The sequence below is a fragment of the Podarcis bocagei genome, assembly GCF_964188305.1.
Source record: "Podarcis bocagei genome assembly, chromosome: 8".
In the NCBI taxonomy this organism is placed as follows: Eukaryota; Metazoa; Chordata; class Lepidosauria; order Squamata; family Lacertidae; genus Podarcis; species Podarcis bocagei.
Genome location: NC_138133.1, coordinates 17143991 through 17166622, shown reverse-complemented (window position 1 = coordinate 17166622; position 22632 = coordinate 17143991). Strand labels below are relative to the sequence as shown.

Below are 22632 nucleotides of genomic sequence, written 5' to 3'. Positions count from 1 at the left end.
AGTGCCCACCCACCCTCAGGTTAGAGCCTTCACTGAGCAAGTTTGGGTCGCTGGTTGACATGGCCAGAAAGGAATTCTTCTCTCTCAACCTGATTGGCACTTGTTTGGGGTTTTTTCATCTCTCCTTCAGTGAAATTATGGCCTTCCTTCATTGGGCAGAAAACCATTGTTTGTATGAGGGTGGAAATGGCATTAGACAGGATCAACATAGTATGGGGGATCAACATAGTATCAACATAAGTGGCCTGAGGGAAGGATTGACCCGGGCACCCCCAAGCTTGGGGTATCTGCTTTGTTAGAATCTGCACCCAGTGACACCTTGCTTGCTGGCTTGTACCTCAAGGTTCAGCACTGGCTGACTCCCATGGAACAGGTTTGAAGTGGTCCATACCTGGCTTGATCCATTCCATCAACATGGGACTTGTGGAATGTTGAACTGGTCCTGGGACCCAATGCCATGCCAAACCTTACCCTGCCTTCTGCTATCAATAAAGATTTGGCCTGATTTTATCTCATCACACTCTGGTTATTTTGCTGCTCTCATGGGTCACATCGTGAGCCTGCCTGGGCAAAGCTGTTGCTATGACTACTGCATCCTGCAGGAGAGAGAGAGAACCTTTTTCTCGACCCACCATGCATGATGTGTGTTTTTTACATTTTCTTCCATCTCTGCAGGCACCGGTTCCTTTTGCATCCCCTTTTCTATAGCAGACATCCATGGGGTGGAGAAATCAGTTTGAGGTAGTTCCTCATTGACAGCCAGCCAATCTTTCTCCTCCTGCACCTCTTTTTCCACAGTAGGTTCCCAAGGGACAGAGAGATCAATTAGCAGCATTTCTTATATGCTCTCAGGTGCCTCCATTTTCACGACTTATACAGCAGGTTCCCTGGGAGTAGAAAAACTTTTCAACAGCTCAGGTGTGGTTGGATACAATATGTCACTCCTGTTGCACTTGCACAGTACTGACCCCTTCACCCTTCTCCCCCTCTATCTCCTGGTAAATAGCAGCAATATGTGGTGTGGTACTGTTGCTCACCTGACCTCCAGCCAGTCACATTGATGCTAAATACATACTGCTGTGACAGAAAGGTAAGCAGCATTTCCATGAGCTCTGGTACCCATCACGGTGTCCTGTGCACCAGAAGCGGTTTAGTCATGTGGACAAACGCTGGCTCCCTCTGCCTGAAAGCAGAGATTAGTGCCTTACCCCATAATCGAATTTGACTGGACCCCAGGGGTCCTTTACCTTTTACCTTTTTTATTTATTGCTGATTACCAGGAAATAGACTGGTCATCATGCAATGGGCCCAGAATAACCAAAATCTAAGGTCGTCACCGTGTGTGTCCTATAGCAAAATTTGAACGAGCTTTTGGAGGTTTCTGGTGAATGGAGACATTTGTGGGATTTTGCTAAGATTTGTAAAATTCCTCAGGTCTGAAGCAACACTTGAAGCAAATGTAGATATACCTCCTCAGGCAACGCACCTGAGGAATTTTGAGAGAAAAGGAGTATCAGTCGGACATGTCTCAAAAAGGTTTAATGCATCCCTGTGGAAAGTCATTATTTGGCCACTTTCCAAAACTTGCTTTTTTCTTTCTTACTTAGAGTGACTATTAATCTCTTGCAAATTCATAATAAACCCGTTTTTGTTGCCAGTGCCATAAAAAGCAGAGATTGCATACATGCCAGGTAGGATATTGTCAGAACATGACTAATTGCAACAGAAATTTCAAAAGTATGCATTAATTTTTGTACATTGCAAAACTGTAAATTCCAGTTCCTTCTAATCCCCTCTCTGTTCCATGCATTTTAAAACTACACTGCTTTGTGATGTTCCTAAAGCTGACCACGAGATGTCACTGCTAGCTAAGCATCCACAGTAAACCATCACAAGAAATCAGGGGCCCAATCCAGTTAAATGTCTGTAAAGACAGCAGAGCTTCTGTTTCTTTTTTGTCATCAGCGGGGTAAACCATGTAGACTTCTTGTGTGCGTGATCTAAAAAATAAAAAGGCAACGTATTATTATTTTTTGGACTTATAATGGGATAGATGTGGGACAGAAATGGTAGTTCTGATAGGAATGACTGAGCGAGGACAAGACTGTGCTTGGCAAATAAAAAGATTTCAGACCATCGTGTTGGTAAATTACCTGGACTCATGCTGAATGGTGGAACTGATTGATTCACAGTGTACGTAGATATTCTGTCATGCTTGTCAGCCTCAGGCAGTATAAGACATAAAGACATTCATTACGGCATATTGAGGTGGAGGGTAGGGTGTAAAATGGGCAGTGATCCATGGCTTTATGTATAGAATTCTCAGGTCATAACTTCCTCCCCATCCCAGTACTTCTAAAAATAATTACTGAAGCAGCTCTTGATTCCTCCCCCTTCCACCATGCTGGTATTTTGATCCACTGTTCCCTCTAATGCCAGAATCGCCTGCTGAATACTTCAATATATATATTTTTGTTACATAAAAGGGTGCTGCAGGATGAAGAGGCTGGCATTTTTGGTGGCACACGTGAATGTTATATGTGTCTGCACAGCTTAGCATGCCTTCCCTTCTGCCAAAAGCTTCTCCTCTCCACCTACTCTCTAGGTGGCTGGGGAATGGAAGCATGCCTCTTCCAAAATGACAACCATCTAATTTCCTCTTTTTGCCTTAGTTTTTCAGTAAATTTAGACCATTCCTGCCACCCACACCAATCTTTTCTGACAAATTAAACCAAGCTGACTGGGAAAGCAGAGTGTGAGAGAAGAGGTGATGGAGAGCATTGTGGCTGGTGATGCTGGAGCCACTGAGGTCCAAAAGAACCAAGAGGGCCACATTTCCCTGCTGCATTATTGAGCTGCCAAAAATTTATAGCAAACTGAATTCAAACCAATGGCCCATAATTCAGCCATGTAATGGCAAAGGTGTCTCCTAGCCCTTTTCTTGTTGAACTCCATTGCTTCATGGGTATTGAACATGGTAAAAGGTAAAGGACCCCTGACAGTTAAGTGCAGTCGCAAACGACTCTGGGGTTGCAGTGCTCATCTCGCTTTATTGGCTGATAGAGCCGAAGTTTGTCCGCAGATAGTTTTTCTGGGTCATGTGGCCAGCATGACTAAGACGCTTCTGGAGAACCATTTACCTTCCCGCTGGAGTGGTGCCTGTTTCTCTACTTGCCCTTTGACATGCTTTCAAACTGCTAAGTTGGCAGGAGCTGCGACCGAGCAACGGGAGCTCACCCCGTCACAGGGATTCGAACCGCCGACCTTTTGATCAACAAGCCCTAGGCTCAGCACCACCCATGTCCCTATCAAACATGGTAACCACAAACCATTTGTGTACTACAACTCCCATCATCCCTGACCATTAGCAATGATGATGGGAGTTGGGTTTTCATAGCATAGCAAGCGGGGATGGCCACATGGGCTAACTCTGTGACATTTCAATGATTGTATTAAGGACATTATGTATGAAAAGTACATGCTGTTCTACTGAGCTGCAGCCCCTCTTGTCTGTCATTGGTCCCTTCCTCCCCATCCAAGACCGAAATGCATATTCACTATTAATATACTAAGCAAAACAGTCCTCTATTCATTATTTTAAATATGCATATGTCTTTTCTAACACACTGATAGGTTTTAGACTACTTCTTTTAAGTCCTTGATCTGACATTGTATTTTGCATTCCTCTTTATTGTAGCCATTGGACTTTGAAACAAAGAAGGCATACACTTTTAAAGTAGAGGCATCAAATGTGCATCTTGACCATCGCTTCCATTCTGTGGGCCCATTCAAGGATACTGCTACGGTGAAGATCAATGTGTTGGACATGGATGAACCGCCCATTTTCAGCAAACCTTTGTACACTATGGAGGTTTATGAAGATACTCCCGTCGGGACCATTATTGGAGCTGTTACTGCCCAGGACCTTGATGTTGGCAGCAGTGTCGTCAGGTGAGAAAATGCTCCTTGTCTTCCCAAGTTGAAACTGTCAGTGATATATAAATACATAAAGCAGCATGAACCTCAGGAGCAGTTAATTCTGTTTTCAAAACGAGAGACCAGCAGTTTGGTCCTTCTCCAAGAAAACAAAAACCCGGTGAATTCAGAGCACTTACATTCTGGAGGAACCTTCTGGATCCCACACTTCAAGTATAGTGGAATGACAAAGGTTCCCCAAGTCCTGGAGGCCAAAAGGAAGGCTTCCAGTCTAAAACAGTGTATGTCTGTACAATGTTTAACAAATGGAAGGAGGTGACCCATGAGGTAAGATGAGGCCATTTGTCTCAGGTGGAAGATCCATCCCCTGCCTTCGTGCTACTCCCAGCCCCACTGGGGCTTTCATTTCACCTGTTGTGCCCTCACAGCTGTGTCATGTTGACAGCACAGGTGCAGCCATAGGTGAGGGCACAGTTGCAATGATGGGGCTGGCAGCAACACAGCAGCAGAGATGCAGAACTGTGGGCAGGTAGTGAAAGGGAGTGGCGGCTTCAGCACATTTTGCTCACAGTGACAAAACGTCGTGGGCTGACCCTGAATTTTGGGAATCCCCAAACTAGCTTCTGTTGATTTCTTATACATGACCATTCTGGTCACCCTCAAACCATGGATTGGAATGACCTGCAAAGGGATGAAACAGGATGGAGCAAAGCTATGAGTGAGTGTCAGTGTTATTCCAGGGATGGAATAAGCTGATCAGCCCATCCCTCAAATAAGTCCAGCTCTCAAATAATTCCAGCTTCCTCCCAAAACTCCCATTTTCTGAACATTTATGCATCATCTTCCTCTTCTACATTTGCCTCCCTTTTTCTCTCTTTCCCCAATTTTTATTTTTAGTTTGCAAGCCCCACAGGTCAGGAACCTGGTTCTTTAATTCTTTAAAATGCCATGTAGCATGTGAATGACATCTGCTAATAATGTACTAATAATAATCCCAAATAAGTATTTGAGTAAATGTGCTTCGGCACAAATGTAATTCAATTTAGGATTAGGATGCTTAGAAATGCCACTTTTCCCACTACAAAATATCTACCTGAAAATATTTATAATAAATCTGGATTTCAAGGGATGAGGCTAGGTTATTGGCTTTACATGCTCTGGCTCATTGGCAATGTTTAACCCTCTTATTGTGAAAAGGAACAATCAATGGCTTAAGATACAGTGCCTCATTCAAATTTAAATAATAAGCTGTCCAACAGAGAACCATGTGCTTATGGTTGATGAAAGCAAGGCATTTCTTAAATATCACTTCAGTAAATTGGCTTATGACACATTTAATTTGGTTCACTCCAGTAAAGCATCCTACATCTGATTCCAAAAATCAGATTATTTTAGTGTCAAGGTGATAGACGTGCTCTGAAAGATCTTTCAGGTAAGTATCAACTATTTGCCGCCCTGTGTCTATTGTTAGAGGGTGAGGAAAGTGACCCATATTCTAAACCCAAGAGTTTGATCGTCATTCTTAGGTTTCTACAGTGCAACAGATGGATTTGACCTAAAGGCTTTTGGGGGCAGGGCTAGCCTTGATAACCACAGTCCCCCCCCCCCCATATTGTTGCTCTCTCTCATACCCCAAGGCATTGGCTGACTGCTGTGATGTCATGGGGTACTCACAAACATTCTGATAGAAATGAAGATCCGATACACAGCTTTTGCAAACTACAGCTGATAAATATAAATTGAACAATTGGTTGGTCTTTTTTTTGGGGGGGGTGGAGGCAGAGGAACTTCATACAGGACTAGGAGTATGTACTGTTTGGTGAATGGGGGATTGAGCACAAGAAAGGAGGCTTAGGACCTGATTGGAAAGAGAACCTCAACAATGTCTAGGCAAAACGATGACCATATACCGTATTTTTCGCCCTATAGGACGCACTTTTTCCCCTCCAAAAATGAAGGGGAAATGTGTGTGCGTCCTATGGGGCGAATGCAGGCTTTCGCTGAAGCCTGGAGAGCGAGAGGGTTCGGTGCGCACCGACCCCTCTCGCTCTCCAGGCTTCAGGAAACTCTGTGCAACCCTCGGGAGACCAGCTCCGAGGGTTGCGCAGAGCTGCCTGCAGTCCCGGGATCAGCGCAGCTCTGCGCAGCCACCGGGAGCGGGGCGTGAAGTCCCGCCCCGCTCCCGATGGCCGCGCAGAGCTGCCTGCAGTCCCGGGATCAGCACAGCTCTGCGCGGCCACTGGGAGCGGGGCGCGAAGTCCCGCCCAGCTCCGGATGGCCGTGCAGAGCTGCCTGCTGTTCCTGGCTCAGCGCAGCTCTGCGTGGCCACCGGGAGCCGGGCGCGAAGTCCCGCCCTGCTCCCGATGGCCGCGCAGAGCTGCCTGCAGTCCCGGGAGCAGCGCAGCTCTGCGCGGCCATCGGGAGCGGGGCGCGAAGTCCCGCCCAGCTCCGGATGGCCGCGCAGAGCTGCTGCAGTCCCCGGCTCAGCACAGCTCTGCACGGCCACCGGGAGCCGGGCGCGAGGTCCCGCCCCGCTCCCAATGGCCGCACAGAGCTGCCTGCAGTCCCCGGCTCTGCGCTGCTCTGCACGGCCACCGGGAGCCGGGCGCGAAGTCCCGCCCGCTCCCGGTGGCCGCGCAGAGCTGCCTGCAGTCCCGGGATCAGCGCACTTCTCCCCATAGCCAGCCCCACAAGCTCGGGGGACAGCGGGGAGGCAGAGCGCGCCTTCCCGCTGTTCCCCGACCTGGTTCTTCCAGCCCCGCACCTGGGGGAAAATAAAAAAAATTTTCTTTATTCCCCCCCCAAAAAAACTAGGTGCGTCCTATGGGCCGGAGCGTCCTATGGGGCGCAAAATACGGTACATATGTACATATGACAATCTTTATAGAATTCCCTCAAATCATAAAAGGTTCAAAATGAACTCTTTAGTCTCAAAGTCTCTGAAAAACTTTAAATGAAGCGAGGTGCCAAACTTTGTACGGTGGAAGAGAAGCTGTGAAGCTTTGTGTATTCAACACTGGTGTCCAACACTGAACAGTAATTCTGGATATTGACTACTGTTTCGTAAAATTCTTCATCAGCATGGTGGGTGGATATAGAATGCTTCATAAACTGAAAATAAAATTTTACAGGGGTACAAAACAGGTAGTTTTACTGAGAATCCAAGGATGAACATGGATCGACACTTGGAGTTTCTGAAAGGAAAGCATATATAGATATAGACAGTGCTTTTTTATGGGGGTACATAGTTCTGGCACCTTTTTTCTAGGAAAAAAAAGTACAGTGGTACCTCAGTTTTTTAGCATCTTAGAGGTTGAACATTTTGGTTTTCAAACGCCATAAACCCAGAAGTAAATGCTTCGATTTTCGAACACGCCTCAGAAGTCAAACATGCCACGCGGCTTCCGCTGAGTGCAAGATGGCCGGCTGTTGAGTCTCGGTTTTCAAGTGTTTCGGAATTCAAACTGTCTTCCAGAATGGATTACCAAGGTACCACTGTACTAGATCTAGATACAAGATACAGGGGAAACTCACATAGAGCCTATAAGATGTTCTCTTCTATGGATCAGGAGGGTTGAGGTGGAACAGCGTGGTGCAAATACACCAGAAGAACCAATCTGGTGCTCTGACCAGCATATTTGCACCATGCCAAGATCTCCACCAGTTCCTCAATCCCCCCCCCCCAGTAAGGAACAGTGACCTAGCTGCTGAGAAGCTAGCCTATTGATTCCACCCCACCTGGCAAGCCCCTTCTGGAACCTTGTATTAGTCTTAATCCTCAACATGGGGAGAAAGTAGCTAACGGACTAGGCTGTAGCACATTCGTTTGAAAGCAGCACCTTCCAATCTGTCCCTTAAAACAACAGAGATTTAAAACTGGATAGCCACAGAGGGGGAAAGAAACCACAGTGATGGGAAATGGTCAAAGGCATGGCATCACCCTAACTGACTCTAGCTTGGAAATGCTTGTCTGAAAGCTGACGCCTGAAAAATGCTGAAGGGCTTTTGATTAGGAAATTGCTTTTTACCAGCCGTGTTTAATGTGCAGGTGGAGAAAAGACAGAGCTTCAAGTGAACATCACTGCAACCATAAGGACTAGAATCTTATTTTTTTTTTTTAATGAAGGCTGTTTTTTTTCCTTAGGATAAATAACGAGGACACTTCTTGGTCCACATAGATGAACTCTGAAAGGTCTCTAGGTTTTGGCTGCACTCTTGCATTTTTTGCAGAAAATGCCTTCGGTGCTTTAATATGTAGGAGTGCTGATTCGGAGATACTGCAATTTATTTATTTGAAAAGGATAATTGTCAAGACCCCCATTTCCTATTTATTAAGCTGATCCTGCTTATTTATCTATTGGCTTAACAGGAGGAAAGAAAATATATGCAGTTGTTAGTTACTGATGTATTAGACTTCAGTGCTCCATAAGGTTTATCTCCACTAATTGAAACTAAAAAGTCAATAAACAGAAGTTAGCAAAAGCATAAATTAGTTGCAAACAGTTGTGTGTGCTTACAACTTCCAAGTGTGTCTTACAACCATTATGCTGTGTTAGCTTTTTAAAGCCTAGTTTGCCTTGTCAGGGTAAATAATGGCCTATGTCACTTTAATAATATTTTAAAGAAAGAACTTGCAAAGCATAATGCAGTTGAGGGGGACTGGAAAATAGGTCTTTAAGAAGACAGTGGAAGACAATAAGTGTTCTCGTATGCAGTAGGCAATATAATGTGCTGTGCAGTATAGTTTCATTGCAAATTAATTCATTTTCTCTGAGATGTTTTCCAGGCACAGTTTTAGCCATCACAGTGCCTATTACACAAATCTGTAATCTGCAAAACAATGGAGACAGGAACAAAAGACAGATCTGTGCTTTGTGCAGCAGACGGCACAACTCCAGAGAACAAAGCACTTCAAAACAGCTCACATTAGCAGAAGTAACTCTAGTCCTGGCAATTTATTACACTTTATCAGGCAAAAAAGGGACTTTCAAATCTGTTAGCTTTGACATATGGGGATCAGAAGATAATAGCTAAATGATAGCAGAAAGGAAATCCACTTATTTAAAGAATAGGGAAGGAGGAAAACTGTTTTGCAGAAAGTCATCGAGAATGCTGAGGTTTATTTTTTCTTGTTTGGATAGAATCAAAGCAGTCAAAGTTTCAGCGAAGGAACGAGTTTATTGGGTGAAGATCAAAGCTGTCAGGAATATAGAAATAGAGAGGCAAGCACTGAATGAAGAAGAAATTGAGAAATCCTGAGAGGATGTGTACCAGATGCATGAGGCAGCTTTACTTCACAATTTAAGGATTTGGGAGTCTCAGAATTTAGTTGTTCCATATTGTGTGTGGTATCCAGTTAATATGTCCCATCAGTGCAAGGAGAGCGTGACCAGCTTAGCAGCACTGGGCGCTGAGCTGAATCAGTGTCATAGAGGGCCCTGCAACAATGACTTAAAACAGAAGGGGAGAGGCAGGAGGGCTGCTGGAATTCAATAGCCCAAAGTCTATTGATTAGGTGAAACCCTAGAACAGATTTCAGTAAGTGCAGAGGGAGGGGAAAGAGGAATTTCCCTGTGCAAGCTTAAAGGTAATGGTAAAGGACCCTTGGATGGTTAAGTCCAGTCAAAGGCGACTATGGGGTTGCGGCGCTCATCTCGCTTTCAGGCCGAGGAAGCTGGCATTTGTCTACAGACAGCTTTCTTGGTCATGTGGCCAGCCTGACTAAACTGCTTCTGCCACAACGGGACACCGTGACGGAAACCAGAGTGCACGGAAGCGCCGTTTACCTTCCCGCTGCAGCAGTACCTATTTATCTACTTGTACTGACAAGCTTTCGAACTGCTAGGTTGGCAGGAGCTGGGACAGAGCAATGGGAGCTCACCCCATCGTGGGGATTCAAACCACGACCTTCTAATCGGCAAGCCCAAGAGGCTCAGTGGTTTAGACCACAGCGCCACCTGCATCCCTTAAAGCCTTTCACCGATGGAGCACATTGGATCCTGCCCACAGTATCCATGTGTAGCCTCTGACATGTAGCCCACTACACCAAGAGGATAGAATTAAAAGGGGCCTTTGTGTACATATTCTGTAGTAGTTGGTACTTGGGAATGCTAAAATAAAAATAAAAAAAAATGCTGAAATTGCAGAAATCCCCATAGATTTATGTTCCTAGTGAACAAGATACATTTTCCCATGTTATTTTGTATGAATAAATGAGATTGCATGGGCAAAGCAGCTGTTTTCATGGAACTCAATGTATACTCAGCTCATTCATTATTCAGGCATCATTCAGATGCCTGTATCATTCACTGGAAATCATGTTAAAACATCTGTGATGTTATTAAAACAGAGGACATGATTCTGTCTGCCCACCCCCACCCCACTTTCTGAGTCAAGCATCATTGCCCCCATAACCCAGCAGCCTGTGAAACATTAGAATCACATAAGCATTTTCAAAGATCAACATTTCTTGATAAACCATTTAGCTCATTATGAGAAATGAAAAGCTGACAATGGAGATGACAGGAGCATTTGTTAAGCAAATGCACAGCGCATCTTAGAAGGGCAAGGCGAGGAGCAATGAAATGTGTAGACAACAGTTAGGAAGTGCTTCTTAATCAGAATGCAGCGAATCTCTCTCTCTCTCCCCCCCCCCACTTGTGTAGAGCTGTTTGGTAAAGCAGGAATATGAAATGTACTGCTATTTTGGAAGCATTAGCTGCTTTAGGTTTTCTCACTCCCTGCAGGACTATCCATGTAAATTAGTTTTGCAGCCTGTCAAATCAATAATTGCTTTGCTCATTGGGCCCTCGCAGTAAAATGGTGTTTGTTCAGGTCAGCAGAACTGGTGACATATCTCTCGCCATTGCAAGCGGCAGGGAAAGAAAGCAAACAAATCATCTCGTTTGGATTTGAGCATTCAAAAACTTGGTGTCTGCCTGAGTGATGAAAGAGTATTTTCATGTGCAGACCCATGCACTTCTTAGCCCATGTAAATGGGAAAACACCCAACAGTATGGGCCTAAGCCAGGCAGTGATGGCTATTGTCCATTTGGGCTGGTACAGCAGAAAGGAGGCCAACAGTAGGGGGAGCCAAAGCAAAAAAAAAGCATTCTAGTTTTGCCTCCATTCTCTTTTTTAAAAAAAGTTTTTATTTGATTTTACAAATTCTTTCACACAGATGTTATTACAAATATTAGAATTGCACAAGGTTGTTCCGAATCCTGAAACTTCCCTCCTCCCGTTTGTGGGTTCTTTGAATAACTTTCTTAACTTAATATTGTAAGTCCATCTATTTTACCATCCTCCATTATATCCAAAGTGTATGTGTCATTGCAATAATTATTTAAAGTCTGCCAAAGAGTTCAAGTGGTCTTTCAAGTACAATATATATTTGCCCCATTCTTTGTTGAAGTTTTGATCCTCCTGATTTCTGATTTCCCCGGTTAATCTGGCCATCTCTGCATAGTCCAATAGTTTCACCTCCCAGTCCGCCCTATTAGGTATATTGTCATCTTTCCAGCTGTGGGCAAGAAGCATCCTTGCAGCTGTTGTAGCGTACATAAACAGTCTTTTCAGTTCCTTCGGTATCTCTGCACCTACAATTCCTAACCAAAAGGCTTCTGGTTTTTTTTAAGAAGCGTTATTTTAAACATTTTTTTGGGGGGAGAGAAATGTAGTTTTGTTTGCATTCTCTGCCCTGCTGAATTCTGCAAGGGGCAGCACTGAGACTAAGCAGAAGTAAAGGTGAAGGGACCCCTGACGATTAGGTCCAGTCACAGACGACTCTGGGGTTGCGGTGCTCATCTCGCTTTATTGGCCGAGGGAGCCGGCATACAGCTTCCGGGTCATGTGGCCAGCATGACTAAGCCGCTTCTGGTGAACCAGAGCAGCGCACAGAAATGCCGTTTACCTTCCCGCAGGAGCGGTACCTATTTATCTACTTGCACTTTGACGTGCTTTCAAACTGCTAGGTTGGCAGGAGCAGGGACCGAGCAATGGGAGCTCACCCCGTGGCGGGGATTCAAACCGCCGACCTTCTGATCAGCAAGTCCTAGGCTCTGTGGTTTAACCCACAGCGCCACCCGCGTCCCTAAGCAGAAGTACCACACCCTAAACTGGTTGTAAGTAAGAAAGCAGGCAGGTGGGGAGCAGCTGAAGGCCAAATGTGGTTGGTGGGGCAAGACTCCAATTGCTCAAAGAGGTCAGCTGCTCCTAACATCGGGTGAAATGTTGCAAGTTCCTCTGTCGCCTCAGTGACAAATTACTCTTCAAGCATAGGCTCCCCAATGACAACTGTTGTGAAATTAGCACAATCCTTTGGGAAGTTCTCCTGCATGTGTCTCATTAAAGTGCCACAAAAGAACACAGTAGCGGCATGTTGTCAAACAGAGCACGGATCAAGTTTTGTTTTCCCAGCAGGTTGGGAGGTGGTTAGAATTTTAACATAAGCATACATAAAGCAAAAGGCAGCTCTTTGTATACAGTGGTACCCCGCAAGACGAATGCCTCGCAAGACGGAAAACCCGCAAGACGAAAGGGTTTTCTGTTTTGGAGGCGCTTCGCAAGACGAATTTCCCTATGGGCTTGCATCGCAAGACGAAAGCCCATAGGGAAATGCTGGCGGTCGGGAGCAAAGACTTTCGCCCACAGCCGGCCTTCAGAAGAGGACCTGTCCCGGGGAGATTTTAAAATGCTGGGGGTCGGCAGCGAACGCTTCGCTCCCGACCCCCAGCATTTTAAAACGCTGTTCCGAGGCGGGAACACCTGCCCCAGCCGCCCCACTTCGGAACGCTGTTCCGAAGCGGGGCGGGGGGGCGGGAACACCTGCCCCAGCTGCCCCACTTCGGAACGCTGTTCCGAAGCGGGGCGGGGGGTGGGAACACCTTCTGAAGGCGGGCGGGGGGCGAAAGTCTTTGTCCCCCTTGCCTGCCTTCCCAGGGGCTTTTAAATCGCCCCGGACAGCGGAGAAGTCCTCCGCTGTCCGGGGCGATTTTAAAATGCCGCCCGCCAGCATTTTAAGATCGCCCGGACAGCGGAGAAGTCCTCCGCTGTCCCGGGTTTTTTAAAATGCTGGGGGTGGGAAGAAAAGCCCTTGTGTCCCCCCCAGGCCTTCAGAAGAGGTCCGGGGACAGACTGTCCCCGGACCTGGTCTGAAGGCGGTTTCCCTAGGAACGCATTAATTGATTTTCAATGCATTCCTATGGGAAACCGTGCATCGCAAGACGAAAAACTCGCAAGACGAAGAGACTTGCGGAACGAATTACCGTATTTTGCGCCCCATAAGACGCTCCGGCCCATAAGACGCACCTAGTTTTTTGGGGGGGAAATAAAGAAAAAAAATTTTATTTCCCCCCCCCCAGGTGCGGGGCTGGAAGAACCAGGTCGGGGAACAGTGGGAAGGCAGCTCTGCCTCCCCGCTGTCCCCCGAGCTTGTGGGGCTGGCAATGGGGAGAAGTGCACCAGTCCCGCGATGGCAGGCAGCTCTGTGCCGCCATCCCGAGCGGGGCGGGACTTAGCGCCCCGCTCGGGATGGCGGCGTAGACCTGCCTGCGGTCCCGCGACGGCAGGCAGATCTCTGCCGCCATCCCGAGCGGGGCGGGACTTAGCGCCCCGCTCGGGATGGCGGCGTAGACCTGCCTGCGGTCCCGCGACGGCAGGCAGATCTCTGCCGCCATCCCGAGCGGGGCGGGACTTAACGCACCGCTCGGGATGGCGGCGTAGACCTGCCTGCGGTCCCGCGACGGCAGGCAGATCTCTGCCGCCATCCCGAGCGGGGCGGGACTTAGCGCACCGCTCGGGATGGCGGCGTAGACCTGCCTGCGGTCCCGCGACGGCAGGCAGATCTCTGCCGCCATCCCGAGCGGGGCGGGACTTAGCGCACCGCTCGGGATGGCGGCGTAGACCTGCCTGCGGTCCCGCGACGGCAGGCAGATCTCTGCTGCCATCCCGAGCGGGGCGGGACTTAGCGCCCCGCTCGGGATGGCGGCGTAGACCTGCCTGCGGTCCCGCGACGGCAGGCAGATCTGTGCCGCCATCCCGAGCGGGGCGGGACTTAGCGCCCCGCTCGGGATGGCGGCGCAGAGCTGCGCTGGTCCCAGGAGCGCAGGCAGCTCTGCAGGGCCACCGGGAGCGGGGCGGAGCTTCTCCCCCGGCTCCCGGTGGCCGGGCAGAGCTGCGCTGGTCCCAGGAGCGCAGGCAGCTCTGCAGGGCCACCGGGAGCGGGGCGGAGCTTCTCCCCCGGCTCCCGGTGGCCGGGCAGAGCTGCGCTGGTCCCAGGAGCGCAGGCAGCTCTGCAGGGCCACCGGGAGCGGGGCGGAGCTTCTCCCCCGGCTCCCGGTGGCCGGGCAGAGCTGCGCTGGTCCCAGGAGCGCAGGCAGCTCTGCAGGGCCACCGGGAGCGGGACGGAGCTTCTCCCCAGGCTCCCGGTGGCCGGGCAGAGCTGCGCTGGTCCCAGGAGCGCAGGCAGCTCTGCAGGGCCACCGGGAGCGGGACGGAGCTTCTCCCCCGGCTCCCGGTGGCCGGGCAGAGCTGCGCTGGTCCCAGGAGCGCAGGCAGCTCTGCAGGGCCACCGGGAGCGGGACGGAGCTTCTCCCCCGGCTCCCGGTGGCCGGGCAGAGCTGCGCTGGTCCCAGGAGCGCAGGCAGCTCTGCACGGCCACCGGGAGCGGGGCGGAGCTTCTCCCCCGGTTCCCGGTGGCCGGGCAGAGCTGCGCTGGTCCCAGGAGCGCAGGCAGCTGTGCACGGCCACCGGGAGCGGGGCGGAGCTTCTCCCCCGGCTCCCGGTGGCCGGGCAGAGCTGCGCTGGTCCCAGGAGCGCAGGCAGCTCTGCAGGGCCACCGGGAGCGGGGCGGAGCTTCTCCCCAGGCTCCCGGTGGCCGGGCAGAGCTGCGCTGGTCCCGGGATTGCAGGCAGCTCTGCGCAACCCTCGGAGCCGGTCTCCCGAGGGTTGCGCAGAGCTTCCTGAAGCCTGGAGAGCGAGAGGGGTCGGTACGCACCGACCCCCCTCGCTCTCCAGGCTTCAGCGAAAGCCTGCATTCGCCCCATAAGACGCAGGCACATTTCCCCTTCATTTTTGGAGGGGAAAAAGTGCGTCTTATGGGGCGAAAAATACGGTAATTTCGTCTTGCGAGGCACCACTGTATATGCATGTATTTCTCAGGTTTTCTTCAACTAAAGGTACCATTGGGCATTGAAAGAAAACCAATTGGGCACCGGAACCGCATGGTTCCAGATGGTAAACTGTCACTTTATGTTAGACCATTGGTAATAATAATAATAATAATAATAATAATAATAATAATAATAATTTATTTGTACCCCACCCATCTGGCTGGGTTTCCCCAGCCATTCTGGGCAGCTTCCACAGAGACCAAAAATACACTAAAATGTCACACATTAAAAACTTCCCTGAACAGGGCTGCCTTAAGATGAATGTCAGGTAGTTGTTTATCTCTTTGACATCTGAAGGGAGGGCATTCCACAGGGTGGGCACCACTACCAAGAAGGCCCTCCTGTCTGGTTCCCTGTAACCTCACCTCTCGCAATGAGGGAACCGCCAGAAGGCTCTCAGTGTCTGGGCTGAACAATGGGGGTGGAGACGCTCCTTCAGGTATACAGGACCTGTTTGGTAGGCAAACTAAGGCCTGGGTCCGGATCCGGCTCAATCGCCTTCTAAATCCAGCCTGCAGACGATCCAAGAATCAGTGTGTTTTTACATGAGTAGAATGTGTTCTTTAACTTAAAATGCATCTCTGGGTTATTTGTGGGGCATAGGAATTTTTTCATCCCCCCCCCCCCAAAAAAAAATATATAGTCCTGTCCCCCACAAGGTCTGAGGGACAGTGGACTGGCCCCCTGCTGAAAAAGTTTGCTGACCCCTGTCAGTTAGACTGTGTATGGAAGGTCAAACTATTCAAGAAATGTTTCCCCTAGCACCCAAGTTTTGTGAAAAAGGAAGGCATGAAATGATTTTAAATGGGCCACAATAACCATGTTGGATTATTTGCTAGCCCACCCTTCAATAATCCATATAATAGCAATTCATAGAGCTGGACTTGCAGATCCTCTGTCAGAGCAAACATGAGTGTTAACAGCATGAGTAATGTTAATCCATCACCAAATAGGTACTCACAGTTTGTTATGGCTCTCTCTGCGGCATCTGCTGTTATTTTTGCCTAGTAATAATAATAATAATAATAATTTATTATTTATACCCCGCCCATCTGGCTGGGCCTCCCCAGCCACTCTGGGCGGCTTCCATAAAAACCAGAAATACAGTAAAATGTCACACGTTAAAAACTTCCCTGAACAGGGCTGCCTTAAGATGTCTCCTGAATGTCAGGTAGTTGTTTATCGCTTTGACATCTGCTGGAAGGGCGTTCCACAGGGCGGGCGCCACTACCGAGAAGGCCCTCTGCCTGGTTCCCTGTAGCTTTGCTTCTCGCAGTGAGGGAACCGCCAGAAGGCCCTCGGCGCTGGACCTCAGCGTCCGGGCAGACTGATGGAGGTGGAGACGCTCCTTCAGGTATACTGGACCGAGGCCATTTAGGGCTTTAAAGGTCAGCACCAACACTTTGAATTGTGCTCGGAAACGTACTGGGAGCCAATGCAGGTCTTTCAAGACCGGTGTTATATGGTCTCGGCGGCCGCTCCCAGTCACCAGTCTAGCTGCCGCATTCTGGATTAGTTGTAGTTTCCGCGTCACCTTCAAAGGTAGCCCCACGTAGAGCGCATTGCAGTAGTCCAAGCGGGAGATAACCAGAGCATGCACCACTCTGGCGAGACAGTCCGCAGGCAGATAGGGTCTCAGCCTACGTACCAGGTGGAGCTGGTAAACAGCTGCCCTGGACACAGATTTGATCTGTGCCTCCATGGACAGCTGTGAGTCCAAAATGACTCCCAGGCTGCGCACCTGTTCCTTCAGGGGCACAGTTACCCCATTCAGGACCAGGGAATCCTCCACACCTGCCCGCCTCCTGTCCCCCAAAAACAGTACTTCTGTCTTGTCAGGATTCAACCTCAATCTGTTAGCCGCCATCCATCCTCCAACCGCCTCCAGACACTCACACAGGACCTTCACCGCCTTCACTGGTTCTGATTTAAAAGAGAGGTAGAGCTGGGTGTCATCCGCATACTGATGGACACCCAGTCCAAACCCCCTGATGATCTCTCCCAGCGGCTTCATATAGATGTTAAAAAGCATGGGGGAGAGGACAGAACCCTGAGGCACCCCACAAGTGAGGGCCCAAGGGTCTGAACACTCATCCCCCACCACCACTTTCTGAACATGGCCCAGGAGGAAGGAGCGGAACCACTGTATAACAGTGCCCCCAGCTCCCAGCCCCTCAAGACGGTCCAGAAGGATGCTATGGTCGATGGTATCAAACGCCGCTGAGAGATCCAGCAGAACTAGGAAACAGCTCTCACCTTTGTCCCTAGCCCGCCGGAGATCATCAACCAGTGCGACTAAGGCAGTTTCAGTCCCATGATGAGGCCTGAATCCCGACTGGAAGGGATCCAAATGGTCCGCTTCTTCCAGGCGTGCCTGGAGTTGTTCAGCAACCACTCGCTCAATCACCATGCCCAGGAATGGAAGATTTGAGACTGGGCGATAGTTGGCCATCGTGGCCGCATCTAAAGATGGTTTTTTAAGAAGCGGTTTAATAACCGCCTCTTTCAGCGGGTCTGGGAAGGCTCCCTCACGGAGGGAAGCATTCACCACCCCACGAAGCCCATCGCCCAGTCCTTCCCGGCTAGCTTTTATAAGCCAGGATGGGCAAGGATCCAGGAGACAGGTGGTTGGTTTCACTCGTCCAAGCAGCCTGTCCACATCCTCGGAGGTAACAGGTTGAAATTGATCCCACTCAACTTGACTAGACAGAACTCTAGCACTCTCCCGCCCCGGCCCTGCTCCCACGGTGGAGTCTACTTCTTCCCGAATCTGGGCGATTTTATCTGCAAAAAACTTTGCAAAATCATTGCAGGAGAACATGTGGCCCGTACTGGGCCCCGATGTTGCAGGTGGTTCCGCTAAATTGTGAACCACCTGAAAAAGTCTCCTGCTGCTGTTTTCTGCAGATGCAATAGAGGCGGTGAAGAAATTCTTCTTCGCCGTCGCTATCGCCACTTGGTAGGCTCGACGTTGAGCTCTAACCTGTGTCCGGTCAGATTCGGAATGAGTTATCCGCCACCGGCGCTCTAGCCGTCTCAACGATTGTTTCATTGCCCTCAGATCCCTGGAAAACCACGGGGCTGTCCGGGCTCCATGCAATCGGAGAGGGCGCTTCGGAGCCAAACAGTCAATAGCCCTGGTTAACTCCACATTCCAGCGGGCCACCAGGGAATCGGCTGAAAGGCCATCAACATGGGATAAAGCATCCCCTACCACTCTCTGGAAACCATTTGGATCCATTAAGTGGCGGGGGCGGACCATCCGAATTGGTCCCACCTCCCTGCAGAGGGGATGGGTCGCAGAGAAGTCCAGTTGCACCAGGAAGTGATCTGACCATGGCACTTCTTTCATTTCGCTTTTACTTAGTGTCAGATCACCAACATCCATAGAGGTAAACACCAGGTCCAAGGCATGTCCACGGCTATGGGTTGGGCCAGACTTATTCAGGGACAGCCCCATGGAGGCCATGCTTTCCACGAAGTCCCGAGCGGCCCCTTGTAAGGTCGTGTCGGCATGGATGTTAAAATCCCCTAGGACGACCAGGCTAGGTGTCTCCAGGAGAACATCCGCCATGACCTGAAGCAGCTCGGGCAGGGAATCCTTGGTGCAGCGGGGAGGTCGGTGCACCAAAAGGAATCCTGTACTGCCCCTATTGCCCAACTTCCAGAACATGCACTCAGAAAACTGGGTCTTCCTAATAGGACGCCTGGTGCAAACTAATGACTTCCTAAAAATCACTGCAACCCCCCCTCCCCGCCCACGTGACCTGGGTTGCTGTGCGTAAGAGAAACCTGGTGGACAAGCAGCGGCAAGGACAGGCCCATCTGCTTCATCCAACCAAGTCTCTGTTACACATGCCAGGTCAAATCCTCCATCCATGATCAAGTCATGGATGGCAGTGGTCTTACGAATCATTGACCTGGCATTGCACAGCAGCACCTTCAGGTCACGTGGGTATCCCTTGCTGATTCTAGTATCCATCCAGACAGGACCAGACCCGGAGGCAGGGATAGTCCTCAGACAACGACTAAACCTGCCTCCTCTGTAATGACATGGTCTGGTCTTAGCGTAACTCCTCCTCCTACCCGTGATCACTGAGATCGGTTGTCCCAGTGCATCCCCCCCTGTGGAACATGCCCCAGCCATTTTGTGGGCTGGGGCCCACTCCCCGGCAGCCCTGAACCCTCCCCCTAAAAACAAAATACCACCTTAAACAATCAAACAAAACCAATAAAACAATACAAACAAAAAAAATGTAAAAATTACAAAAACATCAAAATAAAAAAAATAATAATTCCCCAAGCCCAACCAAACATCCCTCCCACCCCCACCCCCCACATACAAAAAATCCAAAGAAAATTTTTAAAAACATTTTAAAAACACTCTGTGCCTCTCCGGCAGTAACAACTGTCCTAGTGAGGCCTGTCAGGCCCCGCCCCGGGCCAGGTGGTAAGTGGCAGGGAGGAGCAGGCCCTCAGGCACTCACTCAGGGGACTCCTCCTGGGCAGCAGGTAGCAAGCAGCACGCAGTCCTTGTGAGGCCCCAGGCCCCGCCCCAAGCCAGATGGTAAGTGGCAAAAGCTGAAGATAGTGGAAGGGTGAAATAGAATTTGTATTAAATTACAGTTAGCATTCCACATTCTGTATTTGTAAAGCAAAACATAATCCACAATCCTATTTGCTTTGGAGGTGCCAACTCAGTTCCCATCCACTTGCTAGAGCCAATTTGTATTTAATATATTTTTTCATGATTTTGGACAGTTGCGTAAGCCACCGTTTGAGAAATGAGATGCTGAAGACAATACAGGAACTGAGAAATGATTTGTTTTTGGATCTGAGAGGATTAACTCTGAAATTTCCAGAAACCTTTTCTTACTTGGGATATTGGGAAATTGTGACACTTTTGTGGAGCTCATATTTTTTATAAGCTAAACCGGAGTAATGTTGAAGCACAATGGATAATTGTGCCGAAGCCCACAAAACAAAACAAAAATCCAGATTTTGACTGCAACTGTGTGTCTTACCTTTGTGTGAGATCAGTTCTGTGATACTTAATCTCTCATTGATGATCTCCCATATTCCATGAGAGTAGTAGGAGACAATTGCCTTACCCAAGCCATTCAATAACAACAATTTATTATTTATACCCCACCCATCTGGCTGGGTTTCCCCAGCCACCTAGGGCAGCTTCTAGGAAAATACTAAAAATAATAAAATGTTGGACATTGAAAAGTTCCCTGAACATCCTTCAGATGTTTTCTAAAAGTTGTGTAATTCTTTATCTCCCTGACATCTGATGGGAGATAAGCTTTCTCATATCCTCTCTAATAAGTTAAAACTGAACCACCTCCTGAAATTTCAACACAGTAGTTTGTTTTCAAAAGAGCACAACCTATGACAACCTCTAAGGTTCTCAGTGTTATAGAACTTGAGAGATAGATTTGTATGTCTGGCTTTTCAGGAGTTTTTCTATTTATTTATTTGCAGCATTTTATCCCGCCTCTCTATAAAATGCAGTTTACAATCAACAGCATAAATCAGTGTAGCTTTAATCTATAAAATAATCATAAAACAGCAATAAACAATGAAAGTACATGGTGAAGCATGCTTACTGTGGTGGGAAATCACCATTGGTTCATTGCCTCGCGGAGTCAATAAACAAGGCATTGAGGCAAAACTTCAAGCTTTATTCCTGGCCAAGAATTGTGTCCTTCCAACCTCACAGTTCAGGCAGAAGACACCAAACATACCCATCTATAAGCTTTCATAAATAGGTAACAAGATACAAATGTAACTATTCACACATGACACCGTTTTCCATATGACACTCGTTTACAGATTGCACTCTTTCTTTTTACTTTATGGCAACTTTGCTATACTGTGATCATTGTTTTTCCACAACATTCCTAAGTTACTATGAATACAGCCAGCAAAACAAGTGTACAAATTGGATTTATGAAGCGCATTAACAAATATACATTAAAAAGGTTTGTTCTAAACTTTGATGGTCTTGGGGGTGGGCAGTGGGGAAGTGAAGAAGGCATGCACTCCAAAACACAAATTTGAACGACCAAAATACAGTCAAATATTATTATACAGTATATTTTTGGTTAACTGTTTTCTCAAGTCCATCTTTCTTTATTCCTTTATTTAGCTTTCCAACTTGGCATTGAAGCAGTCATTGCTTCTTCATTATAAATCAGGGAAACCAGAGTAGCAAAACTGATTATACCTCACCAACTGCTATTATGATAGCTAAGCATTGCTATTTCCTTCTTGTTTTTCTTTCTTTCCCCGAAACACATCTGCAGGTACTTCATAGACTGGAAGAATGATGTGGACAGCTACTTTACTATAGATGAAATGGAAGGAACTATTGCCACAAATGAATTGCTGGACAGAGAGACCACTGCACAGTACAATTTTTCCATAATTGCCAGTAAAGTCAGTAAGTATGGCAGGAAAAGACTCATCCAATATTCTCTTTCCTACATGGTTTGTTCATTTTATGCAAGGTCACATTTGGCCCATTTGGGCGTGGGAAGGTAAAATATATATATATTTTGTGCGGTTCATGCAGTAATAATTTTGTGTCTCTGCTGTGTGTCAGTGTTTCATCCTTCAAACTCCATACTTCTATGATTCTATGAAATGACTTCCTAAGAGTCGTTAAAGGATTTATAGTTCTTGATTGGGCACTCTGGGCATGCTTTCGCAAAACCAATTGATCACAATTGTGGTTGTTGTTCAGTTGTTTAGTCGTGTCCAACTCTTCGTGACCCCATGGACCAGAGCACGCCAGGCACTTCTGTCTTCCACTACCCCCCACATTTTGGTCAAACTCATGCTGGTAGCTTCGAGAACACTGTCCAACCATCTCGTCCTCTGTCTTTCCCTTCTCCTTGCGCCCTCCATCTTTCCCAATATCAGGGTCTTTTCCAGGGAGTCTTCTCTTCTTATGAGGTGGCCAAAGTATTGGAGCCTCAGCTTCACGATCTGTCCTTCCAGTGAGCACTCAGGGCTGATTTCCTTCAGAATGGAGAGGTTTGATCTTCTTGCAGTCCACGGGACTCTCAAGAGTCTCCTCCAGCACCATAATTCAAAAGCATCAATTCTCCGGCGATCAGCCTTCTTTATGGTCCAGCTCTCACTTCCATACATCACTACTGGGAAAACCATAGCTTTTACTATATGGACCTTTGTTGGCAAGGTGATGTCTCTACTTTTTAAGATGCTGTCTAGGTTTGTCATTGCTTTTCTCCCAAGAAGCAGGCGTCTTCTAATTTTGTGACTGCTGTCACCATCTGCAGTGATCATGGAGCCCAAGAAAGTAAAATCTCTCACTGCCTCCATTTCTTCCCCTTCTATTTGCCAGGAGTTGATGGGACCAGTGGCCATGATCTTCGTTTTTTTGATGTTGAGCTTCAGACCATATTTTGCGCTCTCCTCTTTCACCCTCATTAAAAGGTTCTTTAATTCCTCCTCACTTTCTGCCATCAAGGATGTGTCATCTGCATATCTGAGG

At 48.3% G+C, this 22632-nt stretch overlaps 1 protein-coding gene across 4 annotated transcripts in view; it reads left to right on the top strand.

Annotated features, from left to right (window-relative positions):
* The window catches only part of CDH12 (cadherin 12), a 689773-nt gene that overhangs the window by 650350 nt on the left and 16791 nt on the right, over window positions 1–22632 (top strand). For all 4 annotated transcript variants that reach the window (XM_081206312.1, XM_081206313.1, XM_081206315.1 and 1 more), the window contains 2 exons: window positions 3698–3951; window positions 21419–21555. In XM_081206312.1, the coding sequence (XP_081062438.1) occupies window positions 3698–3951; window positions 21419–21555 (391 nt within the window). The remainder of the gene's footprint in view (window positions 1–3697; window positions 3952–21418; window positions 21556–22632) is intronic.